The 13258-nt window shown below is 43.6% G+C and overlaps 1 protein-coding gene across 2 annotated transcripts in view; it reads right to left on the bottom strand.

The window, feature by feature from the left end:
* The window catches only part of RSPO1 (R-spondin 1), a 545108-nt gene that overhangs the window by 85514 nt on the left and 446336 nt on the right, over positions 1-13258 (bottom strand). For both annotated transcript variants that reach the window (XM_078683781.1, XM_078683783.1), the window contains one exon: positions 8549-8740. In XM_078683781.1, the coding sequence (XP_078539907.1) occupies positions 8549-8740 (192 nt within the window). The remainder of the gene's footprint in view (positions 1-8548; positions 8741-13258) is intronic.

Genomic DNA, 13258 nt, shown 5'->3' with positions numbered 1-13258 from the left:
TGTTCACTAGTGACTACGGCTTGTTTGAAACTTTTCTTACAAATACAAGCTCCACATCAAATGGATGAGAGAAAGCTGTTTCTTCTATAACCAGAGGGTTTCTCTTGTCATGCCGAGTAATGCTGCTTTGCCCTTGTACAGAGCTAAACTATTCAATGGTCCGCAAACTTTATAAACATACCAGAGAAGGTAGTGATTAAGTGTGAAGTCAGCTGTAGCTGACATGTCTTTGTATGTCTTCCTTTCACTATAGAGCGGTGCTTCAATTACCGGCGCTGTGAGCCAGGTGAGGTGAGGCGGTACTCTCCTGCATTAAATGGTAAGTGAGAGCTCAAATATCACGAAGAGGTATTTTTGTAAAAACTAGTAATAACAGTACTAGAGAGAGAATTGAATAATACATTCTCTACACAGATATGATATACCAATTAATGTGTTTTTTTGGATATCGAACATATACTAATTGCATGTCTTTCCTTGTTTTCGACTATGTATGTTTGTCTGAATTTGAATTTCCAGCTGGGAGAATGATTCTTCAATAGAACCCAGGTGAAAAATTTCCTTTTTTATTTCTCACGCATCACAAGCAGTAGCGACACAGGTCCTGAGGAATGCAGTGGATACCTTTGTGATCCTTAAATCTGCTGAAACATGTCGACCGAAACCTGTTGGTAGCTATTAGTTGAAACTACCAATTTCGCACTACTCTTTTAATCTTTAGAAACATTGAGGTCTGTAATAAATAATTTTTCCTCATGTTTATCTAATTTTATACATCACCATCCTGCACTTTTTGCACTTATCCACACCCCCACGCACTGCTTTACAGTAGCTTCTTGTGACCCAGCTAGACTATCATTGGTCCTTGTCCAGTAAAAATTAATCACACTGGAGTAAAACAACCATCCTTCATGGTTTGAAGGAACCCACATGATGAAAAGGGCGCCAAGGAACAGCTACTGATGGGTATTTTCATCAATCATGAATGAGGTATCCTGGTTAGTGGACTACTGCCACTAAATATTCTTTTCTACACATAGTCGATTACATAGAAATTCGCTCCACTCCTTTTGACCCACCACTATTATTTGTATTTTGCTTGGTTACCCCCGGGGAGTATAGTGGTGAGCGGTCGTTAAAAATATTCCCTGAGACCCAAAAAACCCCCTTGCTTTATTAATGCTCTCATGCTAACGCCAGCTTCAGTCTGAAACATCCAGAAACACTGTAGACTACCAATTCGATCAGTTCCGGTAGCGCCCCAACGTGACCCGGTAGAGAAGAACTTGCCCTCCCCTCTTTGACTGATGGTTCTTGTTGCCTGTCCCTTCTGTTGTCATTTAACAGAACTATTTAGCCTGCTGAAAGGGGTTGTGTTCCGTCCGCTGGTTGGTGGAGACATTTTGACTATATTCTGGACCTGCGTTGTCGCGTAATGCGTCATATGACGCGCCGCGTTAGCGCACCTGGAAGTGCTCCGGTGCGCGAAGCGCAGCTTCCCGGAAGCGATCCGGGGCGCGGCGCGCAGCGCGTAACGTAAGCATAATAGGTCATGTGACTTGTTAATAAAACTTTTCATTGGTTCATTTTACTTTTCTTATTCTAATGATGAAAGGCTTGGTCATATGACCTAAAAATTACGCTTTTTATTACTTTCGAACATTATTTTTTCTTAAACATATGTTATAATGTTCCAGGCTAATGTACTTTCCCGGAAAATTTACAAATGTCCTGCAAGTAAAATATATTCCTTTTTCGAGAAAAAGGGCGTTTCTTCGTCCCATGACGGAGCCGTTGAGCAAAAGAGGCTCGGCCTGCTGTCTTAGTCGCCGATACGCCTGAATATCAGATTCTTATCGATCACTTTATGTTGCAGAAGTAGAAAACACAACAGCCCTTGACCATTTATCTTTACTGCGTTCCTGCGTATTATACCTTTTACCCTTCATGTAATTGGACTGCTTTATTTCACTTGCCTTTTACTGATTCTAAAACAGTGACTATTATTAAAAACTTTACCAATGTAAATACTACTACCATGTTTTCTTTTAAAAACCTTTATTGTGAAAACGTCAGTATACAAATACGGGCCTATAACCACGTGGGCCGGCCACGGAGCAAACTGTAATCGTATATGATGAGTAGACATTTACACTGTAGAGGAAAGTAACGGGCGGGCCATTAGGTTGCAAGAACTAAGGTGTCTAACAGTTGCGGAATCGGTGGACGTACATTTAATAATTAAAATACGACAGAGCCAGTTACAATAAAATTATCTAGATATACATTTGCGGGCAAGTACCATGGGTGACGTTAATTCGAACTTTCAATAGTACAGTAATCAATAACACATCAGAACTTAATATCAATAGGGATGTCGAAATATTCAATCAATTCTCGTCCCCGCCCGCCATGTGCTTCAAAACTGCATACGAATCTCGTGATTTCAAGGTTCAGCAACCAGTACACAACAAGGAGTTACGAGTCCCGTTTATTCCGGCGCCATTTTGGGCGAGGACGGGCAGGTCCAGGATATAGTCAAAATGTCTCTACCAACCATCGACTATGATGATGTTCATATGCTGTATTTATTAGAGTAACACTCATCTGTCCACATGAAATTAATTTGCCACAAACGAAACATGTCATTTTAATCTTTCCAAAGTTCTTCTAAATATTTGGGACCGTTTCCCTTGCCTCTGATGCTGTCAGTGCCACTTCTTTGGTGAATGTACTGGCAGGTCGGGGGTTCTCCTCCAAATCTCTCTTTTGTGCAGCACTATAATTAATCGGTGCCACCTCTCCATATGACGATGCATGGTATAGTAACCATAACTATATTTTTTTCGGTTCCTCTGTAGAGTACATCGTGGCAGATGAGGCAGGTAACGTACCGGGCATTTACCTTTTTTTGCATGTAGAGGAAAGGAAAAAAAATTCGAGCGTCCGAGTTCTAAGGTGTCCCAGGGCCATTTTAGTGGACCAGGCCCAAATCCAAAGAACAGGCCGCCATTTTGAGAGTCCTGTTGCAGCCGCCTGTCGCTGTAGCATCAAGAGCGGCCGAAACTCAGCTGAATGGCAACTGAAACGGTAAAGGGGCGCCCCACTACAGCAGACGAGCCTCCACCTGGGAAGGCCCGTTCACGCCGCCTCCTCCCCCCCCCCCCTTCGGGCACCCCACGCCGTTATTCGGAGCAGGATTGTAGGATGGCCACACCAGTGCGGCAACTTGCTCGACACCACCTCGGTGCCAACCGAATCTCAGCGCCTTGTGGTGTCTTCTATTCAGAAAATATTGTTGTGCTGCCTTTGACCTATTCGCCGCAAGTGCGCACGCAACTCAGCTGCATAGCGAGTGAAACACCAAGGGGCGCCCCACTGCAGCCGAGGAACCTTCATCTTGGGGGCGACGCACAGCATCACATTGCTTTCCAATGCAGTCAGATCCTCAAACAACCCCCACTGACTGACGCGAACTCACAGGCCAACGGAGCGCCCCACGCCGACTTTCGGCGCAGCATTGTAGGATGGCCACACCAGTACGGCAACTTGCTAGACACCACCTCGGTGCCATCCGGATCTTGGCGCGTTGCACTGCCTTTGGCCCTATTCGCACATCGGTCCGCTACTGACGCCACCTCACAGGCCAACGGGGCGCCCCACGCCGACTTTCAGCATTGTAGGATGGCCACACCAGTGCGGCAACTTGCTGGACACCACCTCGGTGCCATCCGGATCTTGGCGCGTTGTGCTGCCTTCGGCCTATTCGCACATCGGTCCGCTACTGACGCGAACTCACAGGCCAACGGAGCGCCCCACGCCGACTTTCAGCATTGTAGGATGGCCACACCAGTGCGGCAACTTGCTAGACACCACCTCGGTGCCATCCGGATCTTGGCGCGTTCTGCTGCCTTCGGCCTATTCGCACATCGGTCCGCTACTGACGCCATCTCACAGGCCAACGGTGCGCCCCACGCCGACTTTCAGCATTGTAGGATGGCCACACCAGTGCGGCAACTTGCTAGACACCACCTCGGTGCCATCCGGATCTTGGCGCGTTGTGCTGCCTTCGGCCTATTCGCACATCGGTCCGCTACTGACGCCGCCTCACGTGCCAACGGATTTTCTACGCTTTTTTATACCCTATGCCGCATAACAGGTCATGTGACTTCTTTATAAAACTTTTCATTGGTTCATTTCACTTTTGGTTTCCTAATGATGGAAGGCTTGATCATATGACCTAAAAATAACACTTTTCATTGGATGAAAACTTTTTTTTTTCCCAAACGATGAAAGCCCCACCTTGTTTCTGGATGTTTCAGACTGAAGCTGGCATCAGCATGAGAGCACCACCATCTCGTGGCTCCGTCGTGGTCATTCCGCGAGCAATCATGGCAGCCGCTCCCCACCGGAAGCCTGCAGGAGTCGGGGGCCCCCAAGACTTTTGTAGAATCCTCAAGGCTGAGGGGACGCTTTCGAGAATGGGGTCCAAGACCTAGCAGACAAGCGTCCGATTTCCAAGGTGTCCCAGGGCCATTTCAGTGGACCAGGCCCAAAAAGGAAAGAGCCTGCCGCCATTTTGAGAGTCCTGTGGCAGCCGCCTATCGCTGCACTGCAAGAGTGGGCGCAACTCAGCTGAATGGCGGATTTTGACACAGTGTACCAAAAGCGGGCGGAATGGCAACTGAAACGGTAAAGGGGCGCCCCACTACAGCAGACGAGCCTCCACCTGGGGAGGCCCGTTCACGCCGCCTCACCCCCCCCCCCGGGGCGCCCCACGCCGTTATTCGGAGCAGCATTGTGGGATAACAAAACCAGTGCGGCAACTTACTTGACATCACCTGGGTGCCATCCACATCTCAGCGCGTTCTGCTGCCTTGGGACTATTCGCACAACAGACCGCTACTGACGAGCCACCCCCCGGGACGCCCCACGCCGTTATTCGGAGCAGCATTGTAGGATTCCCAAAACCTCTGCGGCACCCAGGCAACATCACCTGGGTGCCGTCCAGAACTCAGGACGTTGTGCTGCCTTGGGTCTATTCGCACAACCGACCGCTACTGACCATTGTTCCTTTTTTCCTAAAAATATTTAAATGTTTTTACTGTTTTTGTTGCGTTGTTTATATTTATAAGTTATTAAAGTTTTATAATCCTACTACTTTGTTGGAGTGCTATATATTTTTAATGTGACACATAATTGTAAAAACTTTGATGTACAAAGAGGCATCCCTGGAATCTTCCGCTTCAGGCTCGGTCCCCTCCCCAATCACAATACAGGATGGTTTTCAGATAGTAGGAACGCGTGTGGTGTAACGGATCTCATCGGGTGGGGGCCTTGATCTACTGTAACTCCTTTGAAGAGGGGTGATTCTTTACAGCTGGGGCCATAAAGTACACCTGCAGGGCTACCTGATAGCCTGGGACCGGCCTGGACAATCGGACACAGAGGAAGAGGAGTGTCAGAGGGTGCGGTAGTGAATAGGGCGAAAGGGAGGTGTCGGGCGGGCACAGAGTGTGATTCTCAGGGAAGAACAGCGCAGATGGGGGGAGGTTTATTGCCCATGCATAAGACAGAGAGCGGGGGTGACCAGTGCCTGGGGGAGATGCTTGCGAGGGTGGGGAGCCATGCTAAGGATCGACAGCGTGCAGAGAGTGGGTCTGGTCAAGGCATCTAAAATGGCTGCCGTGCACGACAAAAGTGTGGCATTTGAAAAAAGGCAAGATGGCGCAGACAATTTTTTCAACACTTCCTGATTTCCTTCGAATCGAACGTTAACAGACGTTATCTCTCCCACACTACCGGTCCCCCTGGGCTTAAACGCCGAGATGGTAGGGACTGCATCCCGTGGAGATAGGCCGAGACGTCACTCAGCAGAAAAAAAAGTAAAAAAAAAGTCTATAAACATACAATAAGTTAAAAGTCAATCATTCTTGTTTCCTTGTAGTACGCTCCCCAGTCCGCTTCCCGTTACGCTAACCCGGCGCACCCCACCCAAAAAAACGTTTTTTTGTTTTTTTTTTTGCCCCGCGGAGCCCTTTTAAAGCCTCCACATCAAACCTATGGGGTCAGGGAGGATCTACTATGCCCCCTTATGGTCATTTGCCCCTTCGCTTTGGCCTCCTCTTGTCTCTCGATCCTACCGAGAGACAAGATGGCGGCCGCTCCGTACTGTTTGGAATGTTTACAGACACCGGAGAGCCAATCAGCTTCGCTTCGCAAAGCTCCATAACGCGAAAAGTACGCGAAACGGAGCGCTACCCGGGACGCTGTCACAGATATATATCTTTTTTTGAACGTTAATTTCTCAAAATCCACTGCAGCACATATATTGAGACCCAGCAAAGGCACATCGGGCTACCGGTCCCTACAATTTTGCCAAGTTTCATGCAAATCCATTCAGCCGTTCGATTTTTTTTTTTTTTGCCCCGCGGGCCCTTTTAAAACCTCCACATCAAACCTAGGGGGTCAGGGAGGATCTACTATGCCCCCTTATGGTAATTTGCCCCTTCGCTTTGGCCTCCTCTTGTATCTCGATCCTACCGAGAGACAAGATGGCGGCCGGTACGGACTGTCTGGAATGTTTACAGACGCCGGAGAACCAATCAGCTTCGCTTCGCAAAGCTCCGTAACGCGAAAAGTACGCGAAGCGGAGCGCTGCCCGGAGCGCTGTTACAGATATATATCTTTTTTTGAACGTTAATTTCTCAAAATCCACTGGAGCACATATATTGAGACCTAGCAAAGGCACATCGAGCTACCAGTCCCTACAATTTTGCCAAGTTTCGTGCAAATCCATTCAGCCGTTCGGGCTAAAAGTGAGGCCAACCGCCCTATGGAAATTAACATGGGAAAAACGCGTTTTGGGACCCCCCTTTTTTCTCGGCCCCCCCTTAACGAACCCCCCCCAATTTTTCAGGGGCTGCTCAGAAACAAAATGTTCCATTTTCCTGAAAATTTCAGCCAATTCCGTCCACAAACGCCAAAGTTATTAGACATAGAATTTTCAAAAATCCCATAGAGAAAAAATCCTAACTATATATACCTACTGGCGACCGCCAGTAGGTTATATATATATATATATATATATATATATATATATATATATATATATATATATATATATATATATATATTTTTATATATATATATATATATATATATATATATATATATATATATAACATATTTAAACTTTACAGAAACACATAGTCACTGGATGATGTCTTCAGTGATATCATTTGAGATGTCATCAGTGATGTCATGGCAACCACGAGCACCGAATAAAACTTTGAAAGCACAAAATTGTGGTCCGTATCCGTCTTTGAAATCTATGAAGGACTGCATTAAAAGTAACGGAAGACTTGGAGATATATATATATATATATATATATATATATATATATATATATATATATATATATATATATATAACATATTTAAACTTTACAGAAACACATAGTCACTGGATGATGTCTTCAGTGATATCATTTGAGATGTCATCAGTGATCTCACTGACCATGTCATGAATGATGTAATATGTGATGTCAGCAGCAGTGCATTGTGGGGGTATAAGTTATAGTTAGCTTAACTAACTATAACAGCCGAATTTCTCTGGTTTTGTACAAGAGAAATGTTCAACTAACTATAACGTCCCTGAAACCTGTGGTTTTTTCAGTGAATTTCTAAGGTTTTTTAAATGCTAATTTCTAACTAGAATGTCCCTGAAACCTATGTTTTTTTCAGTGAATATATATATGTAGATATATATATATATATATATATATATATATATATATATGTATATATACATACACATATATATCTATATCTATATATCTATCTATCTATATATATCTCTATATCTATATATATTTCTATATATATCTATCTATATATATATATATATATGTATATATTTATATATATATATATAGTCTCTCAATACATTGCCACTACATTTACTCCATTAAATTCTGTTTTGTTTGAAGATCATCTTGTGAAGTTTGTATTTTTCTATAAATTGATGCCCAGTCAATTTCCCAAACCTTTCTCTTCTTGTATAATTTTCGCGAGACTTGGTCAGTTTACTTTATATTTCCATAGATATAGTGGGTATATCCATTGAATCTAAGGCCGTTACTACAAGTTGGTGGTGATAGTTTAGGGTAAGATGCACACTACAAGCTGGTTAGAATAGGATGGGGTGTTTACCACATGTGGTACATTCTATTAACCGGAGGTTAGGTATTTACCACGTATGGTAAGTACCCCCAATTCTGAGTTTTAATATGAAAATTAAGCATACCCTGCGGAATCAGTTAACCATTATACCATTGGTTATGCCTTTTTAGAGTATTTAATTCATACATTTTACCAGGTTTTATCAGGGGAAATCTACAAGAGTTCAATAATTATTGCAGAACTTGTAATTCCGATCCCTGTGCAAACATTAACTAGTAATGATAACCATAGTCTTGATACCTACGTCATGGTACCAGCAAGCTTCGGGTCTTTATAGTGTTCAAGAATCCACTCTTTCACTTACTAGTGCACTCGTTCCTGTCTGGTCTGCGCATCCCATAATATCCCACCGGACAAGAGGCTAAGCAGATCCCGGTCTGTTTTATATCATTCCTCTCCAGGAGAATGAAGAGTTTGGGGGAACACTTCACACACCCGTTGGATTCTGAACAGGAGTCACAGCCTTTCGCACAAGACGGGCTCACTTCTGTGCTTCCTGCAAACCAAAAATACAGATGAATGACACAAATAATGGATAAACTTTCTTAAAAGTAAAAAAGATAGGTAAAATATACTTGAACAGGACACTTACAGTACATTTATTGTCACCTGTTTTTAACTGAATTGTTCACTTGTACTTTTCATTGTGCGTTTAAGGCCCCATTATGAATTTCCCAGGGTGATATCCTGGGGTGAAGTGCCTGGGGATGGGCTACTGCACAGGCCTACAATGAGCGGTCTAGTGTTTCCAGATCACAGCAATGACTGGATTTTAAATCACCAGATCCAGTTTTTCTTGGTGCATATCTATGCCCAGTAAAATTACTGGTGGAGATGAACAGTGAATGCTGGACAGAGGCATGCAATTACCCATACAGACAAAAAACTCTATCTTCTAGGTGTTGGCCTTATGCAGTGCATGTTTGATTGGGACAGTCAGGGGCTGTGTACCATGTGCACTCAGATGCAGCAGACATGACTCATTAGCTAAGGTAGAAGCCATGGTTGAGGTGCATTTTTAGTGTATCAACGTGTACCAACAAACAAGATCGCCATTCAAAGATGGAGTGTCTTGGTGATACTCAAGTGGTTGACCATACATTATCAAGACACATTAATTAAATTACCAGAAAGAATATCATTATCAAAAACCTGGAAATTTTGTGAAAACAATAGAGTTCAGTTAGGGTGAAATTAGGTTTGCGTTCTTCTATCATGACTTTGCTAAATATCTATATGAAGTCCCATGAAAATTCTCAAGAGTAAACTGCAACTTAAGTAATGTTACATTTTACAATGAAATTTTTCTTAGCTCTCGTAACTGAAAGTTTCAATTCTATTAGGGACACGGAGGTGAGGATTATGCTTACTCTCTTTGCTTTTTTTTTCAGCAGCCAGCCATTTCACATTATGAACTCAAAACAACCTTTCCCATGAACCTTTGGGAAAGAGAACCAACAAAAGCATGCCCAATCATCATAAGGTAAGTCCCATTATAGCCCTTCCATTGTGTTCACACCCCCTCTTTCTTCGCAAGAGCAAGGACAAATCTTCCTCCGAAGTCATTCCTACTTGCCTGAATCATTTCCTGGAGAAAAATCAAAAATATTCAGAAATGAAACTGATCTCTGATAATTCCCTTGCATGTATATACAACACATAATATACCATGACATCACTACTGTTCATGTTAGCGTATGAGAAACAACTAATCACCCATTTCATAAAAAAGTAATACTTGCTACCATATAGTGTTCATGAAAGTGTTTTCTTAACCCCTATATCAGGTCTGTGTGGAGTAGGTCCAGGGTGGGATAATCCTAACCTCTGTATCCTTAACAGAATTAAAACTTTCCGTTATGATTGCTGGGAAAATGTTCATTCTATATAAGGATCGGAGGCGAGGATTATGCTTGTTCAAAGCTTCCTGACCATGAGGTAGGCCACATCTAGCAAAGGTTTAAAGTAAAACATTTTGAGGGTAGTGTCTGAGCATCGACTTGCCGAATTTAAAATGACCACCAATCTAGCCCCCAGGGAGAATGCCTTCAACGTCATGGCCTTTCAAGCAGAATGAGCACCACATTTTGAAATATCAATTCCAGAGTCCTGCATCATCCATCAAACCCATCTAGCAATGGTAGGGAAGGAGACTGCATGGAACAGTTTTCGTAAAGCAATGATAAGTCGTCATTCACCAGGAGGTCTGAACTCCTCAGTCATTGCCTCATATGCCTTGATGCACCTCTAAACAAACAACTTTGGGTGGTAATCAAATGCCGGGTAAGAGATTAAGCATGAGTATTACTTTGTGTGTCTAGACACATGAACAGTAACCCCTTCTGTGGTAAACACTCTACTTGTGGTTTAATGTCAAAGACTCTCCTGCACAAGATAAGGCATAACCAGTTTTCCGGAATGTTTCTTCCTGGAAAGGTATTTATTACTCCTTCAAAATAAGAAAAGGTTGAAAACAGCATTCACATCCCAGAGAGTTGAATACTTCAGCTCTGGTAGAAGGGAAAAGCTGATGCCCCTCATAGGTTTCCAGAATAAGGGATGTTCCTCAATCAAGAAGCCAATAGGGGGATGATCCACCACTATACCTGAACGAAAAGTATTCACCGATCGGTAAGCCATACCTTTGGTTGCCAGGGAAGCCAAGAAATTCATAACTGAAACAACTGCTGATCCCATGGGATCTAAGGCTCTCTGGAGATGATACTGCAAAACAAATAGAGAGAGAGGGCTATAGCAGAAACGCTCTCAGTCCCCAGGCTATCCGATATTCAAAACAACGAAAGCGCGTCAACAAATTCCATAAAAAACACACTACTTCCTCAGCAGATCCCCCGGGAATACAATCTTACCAAGAGGAAAAATGAGGGGAGTAAAGAGAAAGCATAATAGGAAGAGGAGAGATCAGTGGTAAGAAGAAAAACCCTCAAACACCAATCAAGTAGGTGTTTATTATCATCATTGGGTTTTTCAAGTATGAAAAAGGAAAAAAGGGGACCACCCGTAGGGCCCACAGTGAAAGTGCAAGTTTAAAAGGAAGTCTAGCAGTTCCTAGTATCAATTTTAATAGAGGGATAGCCTACTTCCATTAAAAGCAAGTTAAAAGCGGACATATTAAGGAAATAACAATGAAAACCTAATGTCCATTAACACGAGAAATTAAAGTATGGTCAACATGTTTCTGCTTACAGATGAGCTACATTCACTCAAGCATTCGTCAGGACCAGAAAAAACTCTTAAAAAATATATATTTGTGTTGGCAGCTAAGAAAAGGAACACACTCTAACGTGTATCCAATCCTCGCTATCCTCAAGAAAGGGGGGGTGATTCACCCACTCACGGTTCCTCCTCCATGAGTTTCCTTAGTTGCTGTTAGTACGCCTGTGTTTATCAGGCTTCTAGATAAGGCCTCGTGGGTGCATGGCAGGGGTATTCTTCACGCCCGTTCCCAGTGTTAAATGGACGGCTCCCCTCTCCGGACCTACGGAGTGCACATCCATGCCCCTGAATGGGAGACCCCCCTTTCTTGAGGATAGCGAGGATTGGATACACGTTAGAGTGTGTTCCTTTTCTTAGCTGCCAACACAAATATATCTTTTTTAAGAGTTTTTTTTGGTCCTGACGAATGCTTGAGTGAATGTAGCTCATCTGTAAGCAGAAACATGTTGACCATACTTTAATTTCTCGTGTTAATGGACATTAGGTTTTCATTGCTATTTCCTTAATATGTCCGCTTTTTCACTTGCTTTTAATGGAAGTAGGCTATCCCTCTATTAAAATTGATACTAGGAACTGCTAGACTTCCTTTTAAACTTGCACTTTCACTGTGGGCCCTACGGGTGGTCCCCTATTTTCCTTTTTCATACTTGAAAAACCCAAAGATGATAATAAACACATACTTGTTTGGTGTTTGAGGGTTTTTCTTCTTACCACTGATCTCTACTCTTCCTATTATGCGTTCTCTTTACTACCCTCATTTTTCCTCTTGGAATCTCTGGAGATGATACCAACCCAACTTTTTTGACCATGCTGAGTGATCTTTTGGTGGTGCAATCTGCCCATGCTTTTGATTAGTGGCCTTGAGCTTCTTGTAAAAGTCCTGGGACTTTCCATCATTCCCAGTAATTTGCTATGCCATAAAAGATAAGTGGCTTTGGGATACCAGGAGATGAGGATTCCTCGGAGGATCTAAGAGAAGATCTGAGACTAGGAGGAGAAGGATTGGAGAAGCCTAAGAAAGTTCCAGAAGAACTGGATACAATACTTGCGATCTCCAAGTTAGGGTCATCACTACCAGATCCGCCAGTTGGTGCCTCGCCTGTGCTGACAGGTATGTGATCATTGAGAATGGGGGACACCTGTAGCCCCTCTCCTGGCTCTAATCTTGGAGGAACTCATCCGTCCGTGGTCATGTCTCCAGCTGAGGAATCTCTCCAACTAGTGATCCAGCTGTGAGACAAACAGGTCTACTGAAAATGGACCCCATCTCCCATTCATGGTTTTGAATATCTGAGGATGAAGCTAGCACATGCTCAAGTCTTGGAGATACCTGGAATTCCAATCCGCCACAACATTTGCCTTGCTGGGAAGATGTTCCATGACTAATGAGATGTTTCAGTCTGGGCAAAAGTGGCAAAACTGTTGGCCAACTCTACCAAGGCTCTCAAGCGGGTGCCGCCTACATGACTGATATAATGGACAGTGGACACGTTGTGCATCTTCAACAACATGCAACATTGTTACTTCTCTCTGGTCCAACAGCGTACTGCAAAAGAACCTACCAAAAATTCTTGACAGTTGATATGTAACTATCGTCTTTAGGGGACCACTTTCCTCCTGTCGATAACTCGCTGCAGCAACCACCCAAGACCTCCTTGCTGGCGTATGACTTGATAATGATATCCGGGCATGAACCAAGATTGTTCTCTCGTTCCACACTTCCAGGAGCGTGAGCCACCATCTAATTTCTTCCTTGTACTCCATCTAAGATGTTGAG

The sequence above is a fragment of the Lissotriton helveticus genome, chromosome 3_1 (assembly GCF_964261635.1).
Source record: "Lissotriton helveticus chromosome 3_1, aLisHel1.1, whole genome shotgun sequence".
NCBI classification, from domain to species: Eukaryota; Metazoa; Chordata; class Amphibia; order Caudata; family Salamandridae; genus Lissotriton; species Lissotriton helveticus.
Note: the sequence above shows the minus strand (reverse complement) of the source record. Positions and strands in the feature narration are given on the sequence as shown.